The sequence below is a fragment of the Tamandua tetradactyla genome, chromosome 6 (genome assembly GCF_023851605.1).
Source record: "Tamandua tetradactyla isolate mTamTet1 chromosome 6, mTamTet1.pri, whole genome shotgun sequence".
NCBI lineage: Eukaryota > Metazoa > Chordata > Mammalia > Pilosa > Myrmecophagidae > Tamandua > Tamandua tetradactyla.
In genome coordinates, this window is record NC_135332.1 from 73244366 (window position 1) to 73266681 (window position 22316).

General features: G+C 46.0%; 1 protein-coding gene across 5 annotated transcripts in view; it reads left to right on the plus strand.

Annotated features, from left to right (window-relative positions):
- RPTOR (regulatory associated protein of MTOR complex 1) overlaps positions 1–22316 on the plus strand; it is a 516265-nt gene that overhangs the window by 469813 nt on the left and 24136 nt on the right. For all 5 annotated transcript variants that reach the window (XM_077166178.1, XM_077166180.1, XM_077166179.1 and 2 more), the window contains 4 exons: positions 13546–13651; positions 18047–18161; positions 18780–18904; positions 20785–20889. In XM_077166178.1, coding sequence (XP_077022293.1) covers positions 13546–13651; positions 18047–18161; positions 18780–18904; positions 20785–20889 — 451 coding nt within the window. The remainder of the gene's footprint in view (positions 1–13545; positions 13652–18046; positions 18162–18779; positions 18905–20784; positions 20890–22316) is intronic.

The window sequence follows — 22316 nt, forward strand, 5'->3', positions numbered from 1 at the left end:
AAGGATAGTTCAGTAGTAGGATTCTCGCCTGCCACGTGGGAGACCCAGGTTCAATTCCCAGCCCCTGAACTTCCAAAAAAAATAAAAATTCAACAAGTGGTGCTGCAGTAATGGGATACTTACATGGAAAAAGAATGAAAGTGCTGAAAGAAACAAACTTCCAACCCAGAATTCTAAGCCCAGTGAAAATATCTTTCAAAAATGAAGAAAACAATATTGAGAAAAATGAAGGAAATAAGACAAATATACCCTTTCTTGCCATTTTTTTGTTTCAGCACTGTACTGAAAGTTATAGCCAGGATAGTAGGCAAGCAAAAAAAATAGAAGGCATCTGTGTTCATAAATGACTGATCTTCCATATTGAAAATCCTAAGGAACCCACTAAAAAACTGCTAGAACTAATTAGAAAGTTCAGTTGTTTTGCAGGTTCCAAGATCCATATACAAAAGCCAGTTATATTGTTCCTGTACACTAAAAATGAACAATCAAAAATGAAATTAAGAAAATAATTCAATTTACAATAGCGTAAAAAAGCATCATATATTTAAGAATAAATTTAACTTAGGAAATGTAAGATTTGTGCACTGAAAACTACAAAGCATTGTTGAAAGAAGATCTAAAGAAATGGAAAGAGATCCAAGGTCACAGATCAGCACACTTAATATTGTTAAAACAATGGTATGAAATGTGAAAATCCCAGCTGCCTTTGTTGCAAAAATTGACAAGCTGATAACAATATTCATATGGAAATCAAGGGGCCCAGAACATCACCCAAAAAAACTCTTGCAGAAGAACTAAGAGGGCTCACACTTCTCGGTTTCAAAACTTTACTACATAGCTTCAGTAATTGAGGCAGTGTGGTACTGGCGTAAGGATAGAAATACAGACCAGTGAAATAGAATGAAAACCTCAGAAGTAAAACCTAACATTTTTGATCAGTTGATTTTGATGAGGGTGCCAAGACAAGTCAATGGGAAAAGAGTAATCTTTTTAATCGATAATGCCAGGACAACTGGGTGTCACACATGCAAAAGAGCAAAGTTGGACTTCTTCTTTATACCATATATAAAATTTAACTCAAAATGAATCATAGACCGAAATGTCAGACATAAACCTACAAAACTTTTAGAAGAAGACGTAGGAATTAATCTTTATCATCTTAAGTAAGGTAATGGTTTCTTCACTGTGACACCAAAGACACAAACGACAAAAGAAAAATAGATATTTGGACTACATGAAAATTTAGGAACTTTTATGCTGCCAGATACCATCAAGAAAGTGAAAAAACAACCCACAGAATGGGAGAAAATATATGTAAGTCTTATATCTGATAAGAGACTGGTATCCAGAATATACAACTCAATAATTAAAAGACAAATAACCCAGTTAAAATATGGACAAAGGATTTGAATAGGCATTTTTCCCAATACAAGTGACCACTAAGCACCTGAAAAGATGCTCAGTATTATTAGCCATCAAGGAAATGCAAATCAAAACCACAATGAGCTACCACTTCATACCCGTTGGGATGGCTGTATTCAAAAAAGACTGAAACCCTCATACATTGCTTGTTGAAATGTAAATTGATGCAGCCCAATTAGAAAATGGTTTGTCAGTTTTAAAAAATGTTAAGCATAGAGTTACCACATGACCTGGCATTTCCCCTCTTAGGTGAAATTGAAATTGAGTCATATCTACAAAAAAAAAAAACTTGTAAAAGAATATTTAAAGCGGCATTATCCATAGTAGCCAAAAAGTAGCAGCAACCCAAATATCCATAACCAAGGTATCGTATATCCAATGAAATATTATTCAGCAATAAAATGGAATGAAGTATTGATATGTGCTACATCATGGGTGAACCTCAAAAATAGGCTAAATGAAGGAACCCAGTCACAAAAGACCACATATTGTATGATTCTATTTAGATGAAAAATCCAAAATAAGCAAATCTAAAGTGATAGAAAGCAGACAGTGGTTGCCTAAGGCTGGGAGAGGGGCATAGGGATGGGACAGCTAAGGAGTGACTTTTAGGGAACAATGAAAATATTCTAAACTTTGGTTGTGATGGTGGCTGCATAGCCCTGTGTGAATTATACACTTTTAAAAGGTTACTTGAATGATATGTGATTTATATCTCAATAAAGGTGTTTTTTAAATGAAGTCGAAGTATTTTTCAGATACACAAAAGCTGAGGAAATTCATTACCTGCACTCAAAGAAATTTTAAAGCTGATTTTTCTGGTAGAAGGAATATGGTGCCAGATGGAAACCTGGGTCTACATAAAGACATGAAGGACTGTAGAAATGGTTAAGATGAAGGTAAATGTAAAATACTTTTTTTCTTACTTTTAATGTCTAATAATTGGCTACCTCAAGCAAAAATAATAACAGTGTATTATGCGTTTATAGAATATGTAAAAGTAAAATGTATGCCTGCAACAGTAGAAAAGATAGCAGGGAGGAATGGGAAGCAGACAGTTATAAGGCATACATGAAGCAGTGTATTATTTGAAGGAAATTAACATTAATTACAATCATATACTGGAAAACCCAGGGCGATCTTTTTTGTTCTTTTTAATTTGAAGGTATATAAATAATAAGCCAATATTGAAGGTAATGGAATCGTAAAAACAATACTCTATTAGCAGGGAGGGAGAAAAAGGGGAGGCAAAGAACAGATGGAACAAATAGCAAAAATGAGCAAAATTGTAGATTTTAATCCAACTATATTGAAAATTAAATGAGTAGTCTAAAAATACCACTTATAGGACAAAGATTGACAAATTGGATTTTTTTAAAAGACCAACTTTGCGCTGTCTACATGAAACTCGCTTTAAATATCTCAAAGATAGGTTAGAAATAGTATAGTGGGGCAAGCCACGGTAGCTCAGCAGTCAGAGTTCTCACCTACCACGCCCGAGACCCAGGTTCTTTTCCCAGTGCCTGCCCATGCAAAAAAAAAAAGAAAAAAAATAGTGTAGTGGGAAATAATGTACCTTGCAATTGCTAATCAAAAGAAAGTTGGAATATCTTTATTAATAACAGACAAAGTGGACTTCAGAATAAGAAATATTTCAAGAGATAAAGAGGTGCATTACGTAATGATAGAGTAGTCAATTTACCCAAGAACCAAAAATCCTAAACGTAAAGTGTGCATCTGTAAAACTTCCTTTCCATGAAGCAGAAACAGGTAGATCTAAAAGGAGAAATAGACAAATCCACAATTACCTTTACAAATGTAAAAAGAATGGAAATTAGACAAAATATGTCCTCTGAACCAATGTAAATGAACAGGATGCTATCTGGAAAATCTCTCAAATTTAGGAACAATACAGTTCTAAATAACCTGTAGGCCACATATGAAGTCACATAATAGAAAGTACTTTGAACTGAATGAAAATGAAAACACAACATATCAAAACTTATGAGATGCAGCTAATGCAGTACTTATAAATTTGCAGCATTAAATGCTTTTTTAAAGGACTCAGTGATTTTAAGCTTCCACCATAGGAACTAAAAAAAAAAAAAAGGAAGGGACTTCCGGAGAAGATGACGGCTTAGTAAGACGCGCGGGTCTTAGTTCCTCCTCCAGAACAGCAACTAAAGAAACAGAAACAATACGAAACAGCTCCCGGAGCCACGACAGAGACCAAAAAGACAGCGTACCCCATTCTGTAACGGCTGAACAGGCAGGGAGAATCCGCTGCGGTGAGATACCCGAGGGGCGTGCGTTTTCCCGGCCGGGGCGGCTGGTGACTGGGGTCCCCTCCACGCACGTGGCTCCCCGGTCTGACTGGGAACGTTGGATAGCGGGGCCCTCCCGCCACGCTTGGCGTCTCGGGCCAGCTGGGCAATTTGGACCGGCACTCCCCCAAGCCGCGGCGGCCGGCGACCCCCCCCCTCCACGCGCGGTTTCCCGGGCTGACTGCGAGATTCGGATTGGCAAGTTAAAGGAGCCACAGCATCTTTTACTGGTGGGACCCGCAGACAGACGAGTGCCACCTACTGGGCAGGAAAAGAAAAACAGAGCCCAGAGATTTCACAGAAAAACCTTTCAACCAGCCGGGTCCCACACCCAGGAAAATCTGATCAAATGCCCAGACACCAGCAGAAAATAATGGATGACGCTCGGAAAATTGAAGATATGGCCCAGTCAAAGGAACAAACCAATAGTTCAAATGAGATACAGGAGCTGAGACAACTAATGCTGAATATACAAACAGAAATGGAAAAACTCTTCAAAAACCAAATCAATAAATTGAGGGAGGACATGAAGAAGACATGGGCTGAACAAAAAGAAGAAATAGAAAATCTGTAAATACAAATCACAGAACTTATGGGAGTGAAGGACAAAGAAGAAAAAATAGAAAAAACAATGGATACCTATAATGGTAGATCTAAAGAGACAGAAGCTACAATTAGTGAACTGGAAGATGGAACATCTGAATTCCAAAAAGAAACAGAAACTATAGGGAAAAGAATGGAAAAACTTGAGCAGAGGATCAGGGAACTGAATGACAATATGAAGCGCACAAATATACGTGTTGTGGGTGTCCCAGAAGGAGAAGAGAAGGGAAAAGGAGGAGAAACACTAATGGAAGAAATTATCACTGAAAATTTCCCAACTCTTATGAAAGACCTAAATTTACAGATCCAAGAAGTGCAGCGCACCCCAAAGAGAATAGACCCAAATAGGCGTTCTCCAAGACAGTTACTAGTTAGAATGTCAGAGGTCAAAGAGAAAGAGAGGATCTTGAAAGCAGCAAGAGAAAAACAATCTGTCACATACAAGGGAAACCCAATAAGACTATGTGTAGATTTCTCAGCAGAAACCATGGAAGCTAGAAGACAGTGGGATGATATATTTAAATTACTAAAAGAGAAAAACTGCCAACCAAGACTTCTATATCCAGCAAAATTGTCCTTCAAAAATGAAGGAGAAATTAAAACATTTATAGACAAAAAGTCACTGAGAGAATTTGTGACCAAGAGACCAGCTCTGCAAGAAATACTGAAGGGAGCACTAGAGTCAGATACGAAAAGACAGAAGAGAGACGTATGGAGTAAAGTGTAGAAAGAAGGAAAATCAGATATGATATATATATAATACAAAAGCCAAAATGGTAGAGGAAAATATTATCCAAACAGTAATAACACTAAAAGTTAATGGACTGAATTTCCCAATCAAAAGACATAGACTGGCAGAATGGATTACGACCCAGCAATACTACTGCTGGGTGTCTACTCAGAGGACTTGAGGGCGGAGACACAGACAGACGTTTGCACACCGGTGTTTATGGCAGCGTTGTCTGCAGTTGCAGAGAGATGGAGACAGCCAGAATGTCCATCGGCAGACGAGTGGCTAGGCAAACTGTGGCGTATGCCTGCGATGGAATGTTATGCAGCTTTAAGACAGACTAAACTTGTGAAGCATGTGATAGCATGGATGGACCTGGGGAACATTGTGCTGAGTGAGTCTAGCCAAAAACTGGGGGACAGATACTGTATGGTCCCACTGATGTGGACCGACATTGGAGAATCAGCTTGGAATATATCATTGGTGGCGGAGACCAGCAGGAGTTAGGGACGGGGTAAGATGGTGGGTGGTTGGGGCTGGGGGGATGCAGACTGTGCAACGGGACTAGATACAAGGACTCGGAGATGGACAGCACAATAATACCTAAGTGTAATGTAACTATGTTGGAACACTGAATGAAGCTGCACCTGAAATATAGTTTTTTGTTTGTTTGTTTGTTTGTTTGTATCTTTTGTTTTGGTTTTTTTCCTTTTTCTTTTTTTATATATATATAGTTTTATTAGTTAGTATTATTATTTTAATTCTCTTCTCTATATTAACATTCTATATCTTTTTCTGCTGTTTTGCTAGTTCTTTTCCTAAATCGATGCAGATGTACTAAGAAATGATGATCATACATCTATGTGATGATACTAAGAATTACTGAGTGCATGTGTAGAATGGAATGATTTCTAAATGTTGTGTTAATTTCTTTTCTTTTTTTTGATTAGTAAAAAAAATTTAAAAAAAAAAAGGAAGGGGGCAAATTAAACCTAATGAAAGCAGAAGTAAGGAAATAAGAAGTAGGAAATCAATAAAACTGAAGACAGGAAAAATTTAAACCAAAAGCTGATTTTTCCAAAAATCAATAATTTAATACTCCTCTAATCTCTGATGAAGAATTAAGAGAGAGGACACAGATTGCCAGTAACAGAAATGAGAGGGAGACCATCATTACATCCATAATCTCAGCAATTTAGATGAAATAGACAAACTCCTTGAAAGTCACCAACTACCAAAACTCACTTAAGAAGAAATAACCCAAATAGTCCTATGTCTATTAAAGGAAATGAATTTGTAGTTTACAACCTACCAACAAAGAAACCTCCCAGATAGCTTCACTGGCAAATTCTACCAGACATTTAAGGGAAGAAATAATACCAGTTCTACACAATTTCTAACAGAAAATAAAAGAAGAATGAACACTTCCCAACATCTTATATGAAGGCAGCATTACTCTGATACCAAAATGAAACAAAGATATTATAAGAACAAGAAAACTACAAACCAGTATTCCTCCTGGACACAGAATCCTTAAAATAAAATTAGCAAATCAAATGCAGCAGTTTATAAAAAAGAAAAAAAAAAAAAGATAATATACTGTGACAAGCGGGTTCCATCCCAAGAGTTCAACGTTGATTCAACGTGACATTCTAGAAGTGTATATTGTTTCAGTGTAGAAAAGAGTTCAACAATTCAAAAATGTTAACCAGAGAGTTTTCTTCTTTAGAGAAAGAAAACCGTAGAAGTAAAACCATATAATTGTCTCCATAGTTGCAGAAAAAAAATTTGACATTTGACGAGACTTAATAGCAGTTCATGATAAAACGCTCATCAAACTAGGAATAGAAGGGAAATTCCTTACCATTATAAAGGGCACCTTACAAGAATCCACTATTAACATTACACTTAGTGGTAAAAGACTGAATGCTTTTGCTCTAAAATTAGAAGCCAGGCAAGGATGTCTTTTCTCATCCTTTTTATTCAACATAATCAGAGGTTCTAGACTGTTCACTCAGACAATAAATATAATTGCATGCACTCACAGGTAACATTACTGTGCACATATAAGATTTTAAAAAATCTGCAAAACGCAACTGAAACTTACAAATGAGTATAGAATGTTTGGAGGATACAAGGTCATTATACATTAGTCAATTGTATGTATATTTATGTATAAATGTAAAAAATACATATGTGCAAGATCTGTGTGCTGCAAGCCACCTAAATAAAGAAAGAAATCAGAAGAGACCTAAATCAGTGGAGATTTACCATGCTCATGGATCATAAGACTCAATGATGTTAAAATGTCACTTCTCCCTACATTGATATTTAGATTCAATGCAACCCCAATAAAAATTCCCATAGGATTTCTTGTAGAAATAAACAAGCTTCTAAAATTTATGTGAAAAAAGAACAAAGGAACTAAAATAGCCAAAACATTTTGGAATAGAAGAACGAAGTTGGAAGACTCATTCTACCTGATGAGTAAATTTCGAAGACTTGCTATCAACTTAGAGCATTAAAGACAGTGTGGAATTGGTGGAAGGTAAACACAGATGAATGAACAGAAAAGAGAGTCTAGAAATAGACACACATATATGGTCAGTTGATTTTGAACAAAGAAGGTACAAAGGTGATTGGATTCAGTGGAGAAAGCATAGCGCAGTTTTCAACAGTTGTGCTGAAACAATTGAGCATGCATTTATACACACACATACACACACAGAAGTAAACCTCACCCATTCCTGCTACCTTGTATGCAACAATTAACTCAAAGTTGATCATAAACCTGAATGTGAAACCTAAAACTATAAAACTTCTAGAAGAAAATATAACATTTTTCTAACCTTGGGTAAATAACAGCCTCTTTACTAATAAAGAAGGTGCTGTCTATTTTTTTTTTTTTTGCAACTTCATTCAGTGTTTTAACATGAAGGTGCTATCTATTAACAAGCCATACACGCAAAAAATTATAAATTGGACTTCATCAAAATGAAAACTTCTTTTCAAAATACTCTGTTAAGAAAATAAGACAAGCCAGAGACTGGGGGGAAAATTCTGGAACAACTATCTGAGGCTCTGTGTTCCTCCCCACTTCATAGGGGAGAGACAGAGAACCACATCTTTTCATGCAGTGCCAGCTGCATCCCTGAGACAATATGATGAAGGAAGGAATAAACTGATTTGGTCATATTGGGTTCCAGGTCACCAAGGCTGCTGTAAACTCTGGCAAAGTGCAGGTTGTTGCCATCAATGACCCCATCATTGACCTCAACTACATAGCCTACATGTTCCAGTGTGATTCCACCCATGGCAAGTTCAAAGGCACCATAAAGGCTGAGAACAGGAAACTGGTATATCAATGGGATCCCATTACTGTCTTCCAGGAGAAGGATCCTACCCACATCCAGTGGGGCGATGCTGGTGCTGTAATTCTTTTTCGAAAATGGAGTGAAATATTCTCCACTCCAAGCATCCACTGGTGTTTTCACAACCATGGAGAAGACTGGGGCTCACTTGAAGGATGGGGCAGAGAAAGTCGTCATCTCTCCCTCTTCGGCCTATGCCCCCATGTTTGTTATGGGCGTGAACCATGAGAAATATGACAAGTCCCTCAAGATCATCAGCCATGGTTCCTGCACCACCAACTGTCTGGCCCCCCCTAGCCAAGGTCATCCATGACAGTTTTGGATCGTGGAGGAATTCATGACCACCGTCCATGCCATCGCTGCCACCCAGAAGACCATGGATGACCCCTCCTGGAAAATGTGGCGTGAATGGCCATGAGGCTGCCAAAGACATCAAACCTGTATCTACCAGCACTGCCAAGGCCGTGGGTAAGATCATCTTGAAGCTGAATGGGAAGCCCACTGGCATGGCCTTTGCGTCCCCTCCCTCAGTGTGTCCATCATGAACATGACCTGCAAACTAAAAAAAGCAACCAAGTATGATGACATCAAGAAGGTAGTGATGTTGGGGCCAGAAGACTCCCTAAAGGGCATCCTGGGCTACACTGAGGTCAAGGTTGTCTCTTGTGACCTTCACAATGACACCCTCTTTCCAACTTTTGATGGGCTGGTATTGTCCTCAATGACACCTTCATCAAGCTCATTTCCTCTTATGACAGTGAATTTGGCTCTAGCAACAGGGTGGTGAACCTTCTGGTCTCCACAGCCTCCAAGGAGTAAGAGCCCCTGGACCACCAGCCCCAACAATAGCAAGAGAGGGAGAGAGAGGAAGGCAGCTAGCTACTAGGAAGCCCTTTACCCACCTCTACCCCCCAATACTGAGAATCACCCATCCTACACCGCTTCTATCCAAGACCCCCTGAAGAATGGAAGGGGCCAAGAGCCCTACCTTGTCATGTACCATGAATGAAGTACACCCAGCCCAACATTTATATATCTGATAAAGAACTTGTATCTGGAGTATATAAAGAACTCTCAAAATTCCATAAGAAAAAAACAAGCAACTCAAGGAAATGGGCAAAAGCATAGATACTTCACCAAAGAAGATATACAGATGGCAAATAAGCAAATGAAAAGATACTCAGCAATAAGGAATTTGGTCAAGGGAAGAACAAGTTAGCACCATGAGAGACCGCCACAACTCTGGTGACTAATAGCAAGTGCCAGCAAAGGATGCAGAGCCAACAAACTCTTGTCCATTGTTGATACCAATGCAGAATATTGCAAATATTTTGGGAAAGTTTGACTGTTTCTTGAAAGTTAGACACACACCATACAATCTAACAATATTACTCCTAGCTATTCACCCAAGAGAAATGAAAACATGTGTTCACTCAAAAGCCTGTACATGACTCTTTACATTGGCTATATTCATAATCACCCAAACCAGAAACAACCCAAAAAGCCTTCTCCTGGTGAACAGATAAATTGATAGAGCCCAGCAGTAGAATACTCTAGAAGAAAGAAGAACCTGGGGCACACAGTATCACGTGTGACGACATGGATCAAATCTCAAGTAGATTCGCCAAGTGAAAGAAGCCCTATACTACATGGCACATTCATAGAGCTCAGGAAAAGGCAAAACTACAAAACAGAAAAGGGTCCATGGTTGACCTTGACCTGGCTAAGGCTGAGGGGAGGCTCTGAACATAGAGGGGCACAGGACCGATCTGGTGGGTGATGGAGCTGATCTGTCTTGATGGTGGGCACTTCATGCCAGTGATTTGTCAGAACTCCCGGAACCTACCAAGAAAGGGGGAGGTTCACTGCATAACCCACCCCAGTCACCCTGAGGCTAGAGGGGCCAGTGCTGCCGCCAGGTGGTTGCGTGCCCCACACTCAGGGCCAAATGCACGCAGTGTCTCTGGCCTCAGTGTGCAGGCTCCCCCCCCCCACCCACCATGGCTCAGCGGCTGGTGTATCCTAGGGCACAGCCTGATGAGCCCCGGAAGCGCTTCCTGCCTCTCCATTGTGGAGTGTGGGCTTTATTGACTGCGTGGGGGATTGTAGTTGGTTGTCAAACAATGGAAACAACTGATTAAAAGTATCAAGGTTAAAAGCAAACAGATGAATTTGTTCTCACCTCAGGAAATCAGTATTTGCTTTGTTTGGTAGGCAGAAATTGAGGGGCCTCAGTGTTTGAAAATTGAGCCCCATTACTAACAGACCTTTCCGGTGGCTTCCTTGCCCCTTGGCCTTAGTGCAAGTCTTTTTCAGTCACCAACCCATTTTGGGTTTTCTCCCACCACGTACCTGAACCTCTTTAAATCCAGAGGTAGGGAAAATACAGCACCCTCGATTCTCCAACAGGTCAGGATCTTCTCTGTGACATGTCCCATACTGCTCCCCCCTCCCCCACGTCTTCTGAACATCCTATGCCCAGGGGTTGAGGAGGTGAGGCGGGAGCTCCTTGGTGACTCTGTAGGGCTTTCTGTCCACCTGAGCCAGAAGGGGCTGGCCTGGCACTGTGCTGTGACCGCATCTCCCGCTGCGAGTCCTACGGAGAAGAGGCTCAGCAGCGCGGACTCTGGGCCCGTTTACCCTGCAGAGAGATGGGCTGCATGGCCAAGAAAACAGGGTGGGCAGTGAAGAGCTGCTGCCGGGGAGGGGAGAGCCTGCCTCTGCCCTTTGTTCTTCACGGTTCTGCGTGTGTCCACCAGACCGCCACAGTTCTGCAAGCCTGCGGGAGAAGGCTGCGGGCTCCACCATGGCTCCCTCCCACCCCTTGGTGGTGAGGCAGGCGCCTGGACCCAGGGGCAGCCCCGTTGTTCTGTCCATAACGGGTGCCAGGTGATAGTCACCTGAGGCCCCCAAGTTCTCTCATGCCTGGACTTCTGGCATGCCGGCCACATGTTCTCCTCCTCCCTTCCAGTGGCCACTGTCAGCGTTTGTCTTTGGCTGTAAACTGCAGGCCTCTCCCGCCCCAGGCTGCCCACAGCAGGGTACAGCAGAGCTTGACTGCAGGCAGAGCTGGGGCGAGCACTGCAGACCCCCATCGCACCCTCTACTCAGAGAAACCCATAGGACCTTGTCCATACCTCCCTCCCGCGGGCACCAGAGCGTAGTCCTGCACATGCTGAGTCTTTTCATCTGTGTTTAAAGTTTATTATCATTGTTCTGCATTATTGGTCATCTGTCCTTTCCTTTCTCATAAACTCTGGACAATCATGCAAGCAAAGACGTAGTTAAAATACCACAGTCTACCCATTTGCCATCAGGGAATTGTTTCTAATCCTGCAAATGTTCGAAATAGCTATTTGGCACCTTTTCTTATTGTTTCTGGGTTTGAATGTTGTCTTTGGTTTTTGTTGTTTTTTGCTGTTTTACTGGATGCATTTTTGTGATTTTTTTTAAAGAAAGGGAGTAGAACACAGCAACGAAATGCTAGAAAACGGAAACCAACAAGCAACCTTTGAGAGCAGGCATCAGAGGTGAAGTTTAAGGGTTTGGTTATTCTCATTTTGTAATCAGACATAACAAAAAGCATTTAAGTAGAGAGACAAAGAAATGTTCTGCAAATGTTTCATATAGCAACCACCTAAAAGATAAATTCTAAATTCTATCTAATTCTTTAGATAATTCTTTATCAAATTCTCAGCCTGTAGAAATGATCCCTCTTCTTGGGCACACCTACACCTGGCCATGTTACATGTTCTGTGACTTTTGCTTTCTCGAAAGAGATCAAGGTTTTCAGTCCCGATCTGGGTGCTCTCTTCTGTATGTTACCACGGTCGACCACAAGGCGGTTTGGTTCGGGCTTTCATGTGCCTCTCCTTTGACTGCTGGCCGAAAAAAGTGGAGTTTCTTTTGTTTACTTATTTCTTCAGTATTTGGGGACTTTGCAGAGCCCGTTAATTTTCTGGCAAGCACAGAGAGTCAGCCAGATGTATCTGATGATACATATGATTGAATAGTATACCTTTATTACACGAGTCAGAGATGATCCTTTGAATAAATGGGACTTCATCCTGATGGGCTGCCAAGTGGGTGCCTGCCCCTCTTAGCCCTCATTCCCGGCCCTGCCCACATACAGACCGGGAAGCAGAGAGGAAGGCTGGCCTGCTGGACACGTTGCATTTCAAGCAGAGATGTATGCAGCCTCCCTAGGGTTGGGGCTGTAACCAGGGAAGAGCACCAAAGCTGTCGGAGCTGGAATGCACCTGACCAGGGGCTGGGCTGCACCTCCCTGCATCTTCCAGCCACACAACAGTCCGGGGCCCCCATCCTCTCCCAGTGTTGGATGAAACTGGGCAGGGGCCGCTCTCCCGAGAGCCCCCACCGCCTGCCTGAGCCACATGGTGTCTCAGGTGGTTTTCCGCAGTGGCGCACCTCCCTTATTTTATTCTTTATACATTTCCTTTAGCATTAGAGGAAAAGTAAGGGGGGAAGTCTCGCAGGCCCCATTATGATTCTGTATTTCACGCTTTTGCAGTAACAGATTTAGCGTCTGCCTCTGCCCAGCTCTCTGCGGGCAATGTCTCTGCCGCAGCTCGATGCTATTAGGTCCCCTCCTACAGAAAACACCGTCCTTATCCTGGGCCCTCACCTCTCCCAGAGTGTCTTCTCTGCTTGGAAAGCAGCACGCCTTGTTGCTCCTTGTCACAATGCAGGCAGAAACTCCAGCTTCCCGGAGTTTGGTTCTGACTCGCAGGACAACGCCCGGCCCTCTTGGGCTGTTCCGTGGCTCTGTGTGGGAGGCAGACTGTCACGCAGTGCAGAGTCACAGGCGCGGGAGGAAGGGGCCCCAGCAGGTGGAGGGCATTTGGCGCACATCTCAATAGAGTGGAGGCCGGACCAGCAGCCGAGAGCTCCATGCCTGCTTTGCCAGGCACCAGGCTTGTGGCTGCCAAGCCCCAGGAGCTGTGTTCTCCACCTGTCCATGGTGCATTTGATGTGGTAGGCAGGCAGGACACCCTCAATTTTCCAAATCTTTTCTGTCTGGAAAGGTGGTTGTTTTTAATTGCTGTACTTAACCTGGTGTTTCTTATTGTTGAAGATCCCGGAAGAGCACGATCTAGAGAGTCAGATCCGCAAGGAGCGGGAATGGCGGTTTCTGCGGAACACCCGCGTCCGAAGGCAGGCCCAGCAGGTCATCCAGAGGGGTAAGCGCCACAGGGCCTCACACCTTGAGTTGGAGCTGTCCCACATGCTGGGGGCTGTGGCAGCCCAAGGAAGCCCACCTACTACCCTAGGATCAGGGCCAGCCGTCTCACGCCCTCAGCCATTATCATCAGCCCAAGCTCCCAGCTGACTGGCGGCCTCTCGGGCAAGAGTAACTTCTGCATTTTTATGTTTCTGGGGGGTGGGGAGCCACCCACAGACCCCTGGAAGGAAGTCCCCCAGGCAGATGTCGGTGCTTCGCCAGCCCTGCCTTTGCTCCACAGCTCCACGGTGTCCCAGGGTGCACATCAACTCTGTCACACCACACTGCTCCTCATCACACTTTACCAAACCGCTTACCAAATTTGCTGACAGATGCTACCCTTGTCCTTCTGGGTGTCACCCAGGATTGGAAACGACAGTGAGCAGCAGAAGGCACACCATGCATGCCCACGAGGGTCCCCCCTCCCAGGACTGGGCCACAGGGCGGATTGCTCTTGCTGCCACATTCCTGCAGGCACTGAGGCAGGGCAGCAGGGGCAGCCTGAGTCATGTGGCCGGAACGGTGGTGTGGCCAGAATGGTAGTGAGGCCAGGGCCAGCTCCCCGCCCAGGGCACCAAGGGAGAGTCCCATCCCTCTCTCCCCTTCTCCCTCTATGTGTCACTCTCTCTCTCTCTGTGTCTGTCTCTGTCTCTCTCCCCCCTCTCTGTTCCCTCCCTGCACTCCCCTCTGCACCCTCCACCCCAAGAGAGCCTGGGTTAGCAATGAAGACTCGGTCTTCCCCGGGACCCACCGCGGCACACGGTTGTGAATACGCAGAGGTGTCAGGGGCCGAGAGTACCCAATAGGCCGAGGTATCGGGGACTGAGAGTACCACGTTCACAGCCAAAGTTTTCTTAATACCGAACCCACTTTGGGTGTACCCCAAGCTGCCCAGTTCCCAAAGAAGATACACAGCTGCTCTTAACCTCTTCTGTTGATGTATCATTTGGATCTTACTTCCCTGTCCTATAAAATTTTAATCAAATTATGTGTTACTTTTTAAATTGAGGGCACATAAGATAGACAGTCACCCTCAGTGGCCCCTGCCCCCCGGCCAGGCTTGCCCATGCAGCTGGGGAGCACTTGTCTGCCCTTGGCAAGCAGGCCAGTGGCCCAGCACACGCCCTTGCAACCCTGAGCACCACAATAGTTGTTTTCTTACAGAGATCACTTTCATGGGCAGCCGCATTTGCAGTCGTAGCTCTCCCTTTCAAATGCCTCATGTTCACTTTTCATCAGCATGTAGAGTCACTGTTCTGCAGGAGACTGTCAGGCTGTTTGTAACTCTTTGTGCCTCTGTGGAGCCTGGATTTAAAGCACCCTCATGTTTTAGAATTCAGTGCCTGCTTACCTGGCACTGCCACCATGTGGGTGGCTAGGGCACATGCTCAGCTCTGTGGCTTTCCTCTGGAGGAGCAAACAGGATGCCTGGCTCTGTGGACACACAGTCTGAATTATAGTCAAGAGGCTAATTTCCTGGGAGGTTTGAAATCCTGGTGCACCCTGGTCCTCCTGGCAGGGAGCCAGGACAAACTCGTGTGCCTGTTCTCCGAGACAGGCTTGGGGGCTGGGACGACTCACAGCGAAACTGCCAGCAGCTACCCAGGCCCCATCAGCAGAGGGGCACCCTGGCCTGGTGTTTCTGTCAGAGGGGGCAAGAGTGAAATGAGAGCTGGGCATTTAAGACACAAAACTGGTTTCTCTAGACAAAATAGGATAACTTTATGTACACCGAATTTGGGGGTTCCCTTTTCCAGTTTTTCGTGGAAAAAAAAAAAAAGATTTGTCAAAAACACCAAACTGCTATAAACAGCAAATGGGATTGCAAAATGTATAAAAGAATGCAAGTGGGCTTAACCCTGAGTGGAACAGGGCCTTTGTGAGGCCGTGCCCTCTTTGTAGGGACTGCCATGCTCAGAATTTGGACTTGGCATAGATATTTTCTTTTTTGGGGGTACATCATCTGGGAATCAAACCCAGGTCTCCCTCATGGAAGGTGAACATTCTACCACTGAACCACCCGTGCACCCAGAGTTTTCTTTTTATTTGAGAGCCAGCTGTGTCCTGGGAAAGATGTAAATGATGATATCTGTTCATGGTCTTGGAACGAAGTTAACCAGCCCAGTAACCTTTGGCACTAGGAGGCAGGAATTAGAAAGGCTAACATCAGTTTTCTTCATTTCCCTGGCACACCCCTCAGCTCTCTCCTCGATGTCACGTACTGGTATTTGCTTATATATAAGATGTATTAACCAGCTTAAAACTCTGAAGCATTTCCCTTTGTCAATCAGTGATCCCAATCATGCCTTCTCCTTGGGCATTCTCCATAAAACACCCATCACTTATCCCATTTGAGTGTCAAGATGCCTCTCAACACTCAAAACATAGATGTAAGAATGAAGCCATTTGTTTTAACTTGCTAATGCTTGGCTTAGGAAAGGCTGGTGGCGTCCAGAGCACCTCTGTCTACTAGGAAGGCGCTCATGACTAGCATCTGCTTGTCCTTTGGCTTCTGTTTTCAAATGGCTCTCACAGAGCCTATGGTCCTTCCGGCATTTTCCGCTGCATCTCCAGACGCCTGCGTCTGTGTCAACTCTGGCTCCTGTCTAGCTTCTGTTGGCTCTCTCAGTTCCCGGCGTCTCCTGGGGTGTCTGCATTTCCAGATGTCCGAGTCTCTGTCAGCCCTGAAGCAGCTGAGCTTTCTTCACAGTGTCTCCCCTTTAAAGGACTATTGAGTGGGTGGAGTCACATCTTCTCATCAAAAGGTCACACTGACAATTGGGTTTGTCATCTCCATGTAAGTAATCTAACCAAAAGACCACACCCACAGTTGGGTGGGTCAGTCTCTATGGAGCAATCTAATCACGGGTTCTACCCTGAATAAGGAACCTGGCCTCACAAGATTGGGTCAGGATTGAAAGAAATGACTTTTCTGGGGTTTGTAACAGTTTCAAACTAGCGCATACTTCTTCCAGAATTAACATCTTTGGAGCCTATTCTCTGTTAGTTTAACCCTTCTCCTTAGCAGAAAGTGGTTTTTAACTCCTTATCTGTGACTTTCAGCACTTGCTGTTGTGAACTAAGAGGAGAGCTAGGGACTGACAGTACCAGTGAGGAAGCAGCTCACTGACTGGGGCATGTCCTGTCTGCAGATGCTGCACCCTGGTGCCGCATTCTGGGTGGAGGGAGGCCCACGTGTCCTGTAGGCTCCTGAGCAGCTAGTGCCTGATGCAACAAAGAGTGGGGCAAATGACTCAGAGCCCAGAGGTTTTTGCCATGGTCAAGCCCCTTTCAGTTACTGATAGCTAGGTTACTAGGTCACTTGCATCTTTGATCTTCTGCCTGCAAGTGAATTGCTTTCTGCTTGGATGCTGACTCTAGCACCTTCCACAAGAAAGATGCTCCCACATGCCCCAGGTTTTCAAGCAGGCCAGAAGAAAGCTCAAGCCTGAGGAGATACACTTGGTAAGGGTCAGGAGGCTTTTCTTTGTATGACCACTGCTTAGGAATTGTGTTCCCCCAGTAAGGAAGAGGTTCTAGCCTGGGTCTACCAGTGGTCTGGAGCCAAGAGTGTCAGGGAAGCATGGCTTTCCTCTCCCCTCTGTATCACTGCAACAGAGTATCACTTTTCACCCACATTTAATAAACCTTGTATTATTAACCGGAAATGTATCTAAACCTACCTTAAATCTGTTTACATTTTTAACTTCTTTATTGTTCTTTCTGAAACAAACTCTTTCAAAGCCGTAAGGCATTTATGTTCTGGTACTTGGGGACCAGGTGAATAGATCTATGTTCACTTCAGTTTGTGATTTGATATCCTTCCATCATTGGGTTTTGCAGTTATCCACTTTCTAGACTTTGAGAGGCTCCTACGTTAGCTGTATTGAGGTGTGTAAGCCTGAGCCTGTGATACGACTCAGAGACCCATGTTCTGAGGTCTCCTTACATTTTTCATTTAATTTTACCCAGATAAACATGTACTGCTCAGCATATCGCTACAGTGTCAGTGATGCTGTCTCAGCTAACAGGCACTAATGGGCTAGACATAAAGCTGCATCCAGCTTTGTGCCAGGAGCAAAGGCACGAACCCTCTGGCAGGGAGCCCACAGCCTCCTGGAGGGTAGACACTCACTCTGCACACTGCTGGGCTGGGGGCCTTGAGTGTCCAGAGATGGTCCATTCCATGACCTGAGCTTGCTGTGTGCTCTGATTGGTCTGGCCTTCCATTTTCTTGAGCCCCTCCAAGCCTCAACCACAGGTCTCAGTGTCAGCCTTGGTTTAGATATGTCATCACTATGTATTGCAAATTGAGATCAGCCACTGAATGCATCCTCTGTGTTTCTTTTCTTAGGTATTACAAGACTGGATGACCAGATATTCCTGAACAGGAACCCTGGTGTCCCCTCAGTGGTCAAATTTCATCCTTTCACCCCGTGTATAGCCGTAGCTGACAAAGACAGCATCTGGTACATATTGTGCTTGCCGGCCTCTCACTCAGCTTACAGCACCTGACCCCCAGGTGGCCTGAATCCATGCTTGTCTCTCCCAGCACCCTTCTCCACAAAGTAGCGGGAGGCCCCTCACCTGCCTTAGGTGGGAGGTGCTGTGCCCGAAGCCCATGTGCCATTTCAGATGGACAGGCTCTCGAGGATATTCCGAGATGCATCCCCGTCATGCCCTCATGTTGCTTGAGTCCCTCAGTGCTCTTCTAGCCACCCTGTTATATCCAGGGGACCCCAGAGTCATGCCACCCCAGGGCAGTGATGGGCGCACCCCGTTTTTGAGGTAAATGCCACCCCTCCACAGTAGACAAGGATGAAGTTCGCCCTGTGGGCTGTCTAAACTAAGATCCTAACAGCACGGCATGAACTAGGGCTTCACGCGTGTCACTTCCTCGGCGGGAGTGAATATGCAAGCAAGACACGGTAGCGGAAAACCATGGTGTCCCAGGGGGAAAGCCAGGTCTGACCTGGGATGAGCCCAGCCCTGGAGAAGTAGAGAGTGTGCCCATTTGATGGGGTGGGGGGCTCTTTCTATTGCTTACAAAATGGATGTAATTCTCATCTGTTTCTTATTCCTCTAAGTTTTTGGGACTGGGAAAAGGGGGAGAAGCTGGATTATTTCCACAACGGCAACCCTCGATACACAAGGGTCACCGCCATGGAGTTTCTGAATGGCCAGGACCGCCCCCTTCTCCTGACCGCCACAGGTGAGCGTTCACCCAGCCAGGCCAGCCTGGGCTCAAGACAGGCCAGAGGGCGGAGGCTCCCTGTGACCAGTTTGCACACAGGGCCGTCCCAGATTCCAGCTGCCGGTTACTCAGTTTACTGCCGGGACTCGATCTCACCATACTTTTTTTCTTTTTTTTCGGCCTGAAAATATCTTTGTTTTACCCTCACTTTTTTTTTTTTTTTTTTTTTTTTTTTTAACATGGGCAGGCACTGGGAATCGAACCTGGGTCCTCAGGCATGGCAGGCAACCACTCTTACCTGCTGAGCCACCGTGGCCTGCCCTACCCTCACTTTTGAACAATAGTTTTTCCAAGTAAGGTACCAAGGTTGTCTGTTATTTTCCTTTAACACTTTAAAAATATGATTCCATCATTTCTAGCTAATAAGAAGTCACTGTCAATCTACCCTTCTTTTGGATATTAGGGGCAGGGGGGCAAGTACAAAAGTAGAAGCAGAGAATAAGAGGGAAGGAAGCAGAGGTCAGTGTTCCAGGCACAGCTGCCCTGTGTCATCCTGGCCTTGGACCCTGGGCGTCTGAACTGTTGAGACAGTGGAGATGATTATTACTGAAGCACGTGCCCTTCTCTTCTTTTTCAGAGGGTTCCTGGGTTCCACTCTGAAGAGCATAGCCCAAAGTACTGTCCTCTAGAGAGTACCCAAAGGGCCACATAAAACTGAGCTAATGTCCCAAGCCAGTGTCCTCCACTGAGGGCATATGGGAGTGAATGAGAGGAGACGTCCACAAAACCAGTAGGGCTCAGCAGGGTGCTCAGGTTAGGCCAGGCATGGGCCTGCCTCTAATCATCAAAGAAGAGGAGAAGCCAATCCCTGGGGCAGTGTGGGGAAGACAGCAGAGGAGCCAGGAGTCCTTCACAGAATGGGGTTAAGTGTAGAAGCAAGTATAGAGGCTCAAGCTCCATAGCAGAGGAAGTTCACAGTCAGAGATCCAAGGGACAGGGTGGGCAGGTAGGCAGATGCCAAGCCCACAGCTGAACCCAAAAATCCATGGATCTCCCAGCAACCTGTGCCTCCCTGAACTGAAAGGCAGGTGAAGGCAGGAGAGCAGCCTCTGAGGGTGAAAGTAGGGCTCAGGATCAGAGCGGGGTCCCTGGGAGGGCATGAGATGCCAGTTGCCAGTGGGGGGCACACTCAGCTCACATACCCACAGCAACGTGGGATCTGGTTTCTCGCCCCGCCGTGGGGGCACCCAGGGGTTGTTTGCCCCCTTCCAAGCCTCAGGCAGCAGGGAGCGAGTCCCACGAAATCTTGCTCTGGATGCACCGCTGGTCATGGTTACATCTGAAGGCCATGACTGGAACCATCGCCTTTGTTTTTCTTGTTTTTTGTTTTGTTTTGGAGCAGTTGCCTCTGTGGAACAGGAGGAGAGGCCATAAAGAGCTTGTCCGTTGGTGAGATTGGTTTTATAGTTTTTTCTAGAAGAGGAGAATAGGGGAGTGAAGGCTGTCCTCCTCCTGGGCTGAGCTGTGGACAAGCCTTCCTTGCCCTGCAGGGAGGGTGCATCCAGCACTCTGCAGCTAGCGAGAGGGAGCTAGCAGCCTGGATCCCAGGAGAGCTGAGTGCAAAGGCCGGGCTGGCGTTGCTCAACCGGAAATGGCATATCACTTCACTCTCCCTCTGCTGCCAGCTTTCCTGGGTCGTGTGGACAGGAATTTCAGGGCAGGGGAGGTGGAATGGGCATCAGAAGAGCTGGACTTGCTTTCTCATGGGCAGAGAATCAGCCTAATGAGCTCCCTCACCATCACAGTTCTCCTGGGCTCAAGAGAACCCCTACCTGCAGACTCTTAGAGCTCCAGACTGAGGGCCCACATGCTCATTTTCCTCTCTTCTCTCCCCCAAGACGATGGGGCCATCAGGGTCTGGAAGAACTTTGCTGATTTAGAAAAGAACCCGGAAATGGTGACTGCGTGGCAGGGGCTCTCCGACATGCTGCCAACAACACGAGGTGGGTCTGCAGCTCCCCCCAGGGTAAGAGTCCTCCCAGTGCTGCTGGGGGCATTGCCAGGGCCATGCCCTCCGTAGCCGTGGGCGTCAGGTGCACTAAGCATAAGCCTGCAGCTTCGTCCGCCAGCTGCGACGCCCTCAGACACAGGGATGTGGGAGCTCCACTGGGCTGAGACCCTGCCCTGATCTGCCTTGCCACACCTCACCGCGCCGCGCCCAGTGGCCTCTGCCACATCACTGATTTCCAGCTGCCATCCTCGTTTGGAAGCCGTGGGATGCTTGGCCATGATAGACCCTTTAAGCAAAAAGACCTCATTCCTTTTTGGTGTGATCAGTGCAAAACGGCTGAGTATGATCAGTGCAAAAGGGCCTGTAACCTGCCCATCCACACCCTACTTTGCACCTGGGTGATGAGACTAACGGCACTCAGGCAGGCCTGCCATGGGCAAAAGCAAGAGGGGTCTCTGCCCTTGGCACTGAGGCCCCAGGGTCTTTGCCTCTCTCTGTGTATGGCTTTGTATGTTATCTCTGCGGCCCACCAGCTCATCTCCCTTCTGCCTTCCTGGACCACGGGCATGGGGCACCCAGCACCCCAGCCTGGGCAGAAACCCTGACTTACCTGTTCCCACCCCAGGCCGGTCCCTCAAAGGCAGGTCCGGGTGGTCGGCATCTGTGATGAAACCACTGACTCTCAGATGGTGGCTCCTGTGTCCTGACAGCGTTACCACAGCTGCCAGGGTCAGACTATTCCAGTCCTGCAGGTCTCCTGCAGCCAGGGAAGTTTGCTTCTGGGAATCATTGTCTCTTCTCAGCGTGATCCTGAAGCTTCTGTGATTTTATTGGATGCAAAATTTAAAGCTTAAAACACATTGCCCTGGCTGCCGGTCCTCTGGTGGCCTGTGGACCCTGCCAGTCCTGTCCTTGCTGCCCTGTCTGTCCGGAGTGGGGAGCCTTGGGCTGCGTGGTCTGTGTCGCACCCCTCAGGTGTGCTGCCTTCTGTCTTCCCTCCTGTCCTCAGTGCTGCCTCGGGCACATGCTGACCCTCGGAGGCAGCTTCATGTGCAATGCCCCTGCCGCACTCCACTCCAGGGTCAGACTTCCTTCTGCAAAGTCAAAGGGAACATAGCCAGGTTTTCCGTTTCTTGTCAGGGCAAAGATAATAACCTGTAACCTGCCCATCCACACCCATCCAAGTCCTGGCGCTGGAACCAATGGAGGCGCCACGGTTGTCATACCACATCCTTCCAGCCCTGTGTTCTGCTTGTGTGTGTTGGAGCAGAAGCATCCCCCTGCTGCCACATGGTCCCTCATTCTTGCGCGTTGGTGTAGGGTGGCCAGCCCCTGCCTGGGCTGCCTCCTCCTCTCTGAACTCATTGGTGTTCTTAGGCTCTCACTGCACAGGCTCACGCCAGGACTTGTACTGTGAGG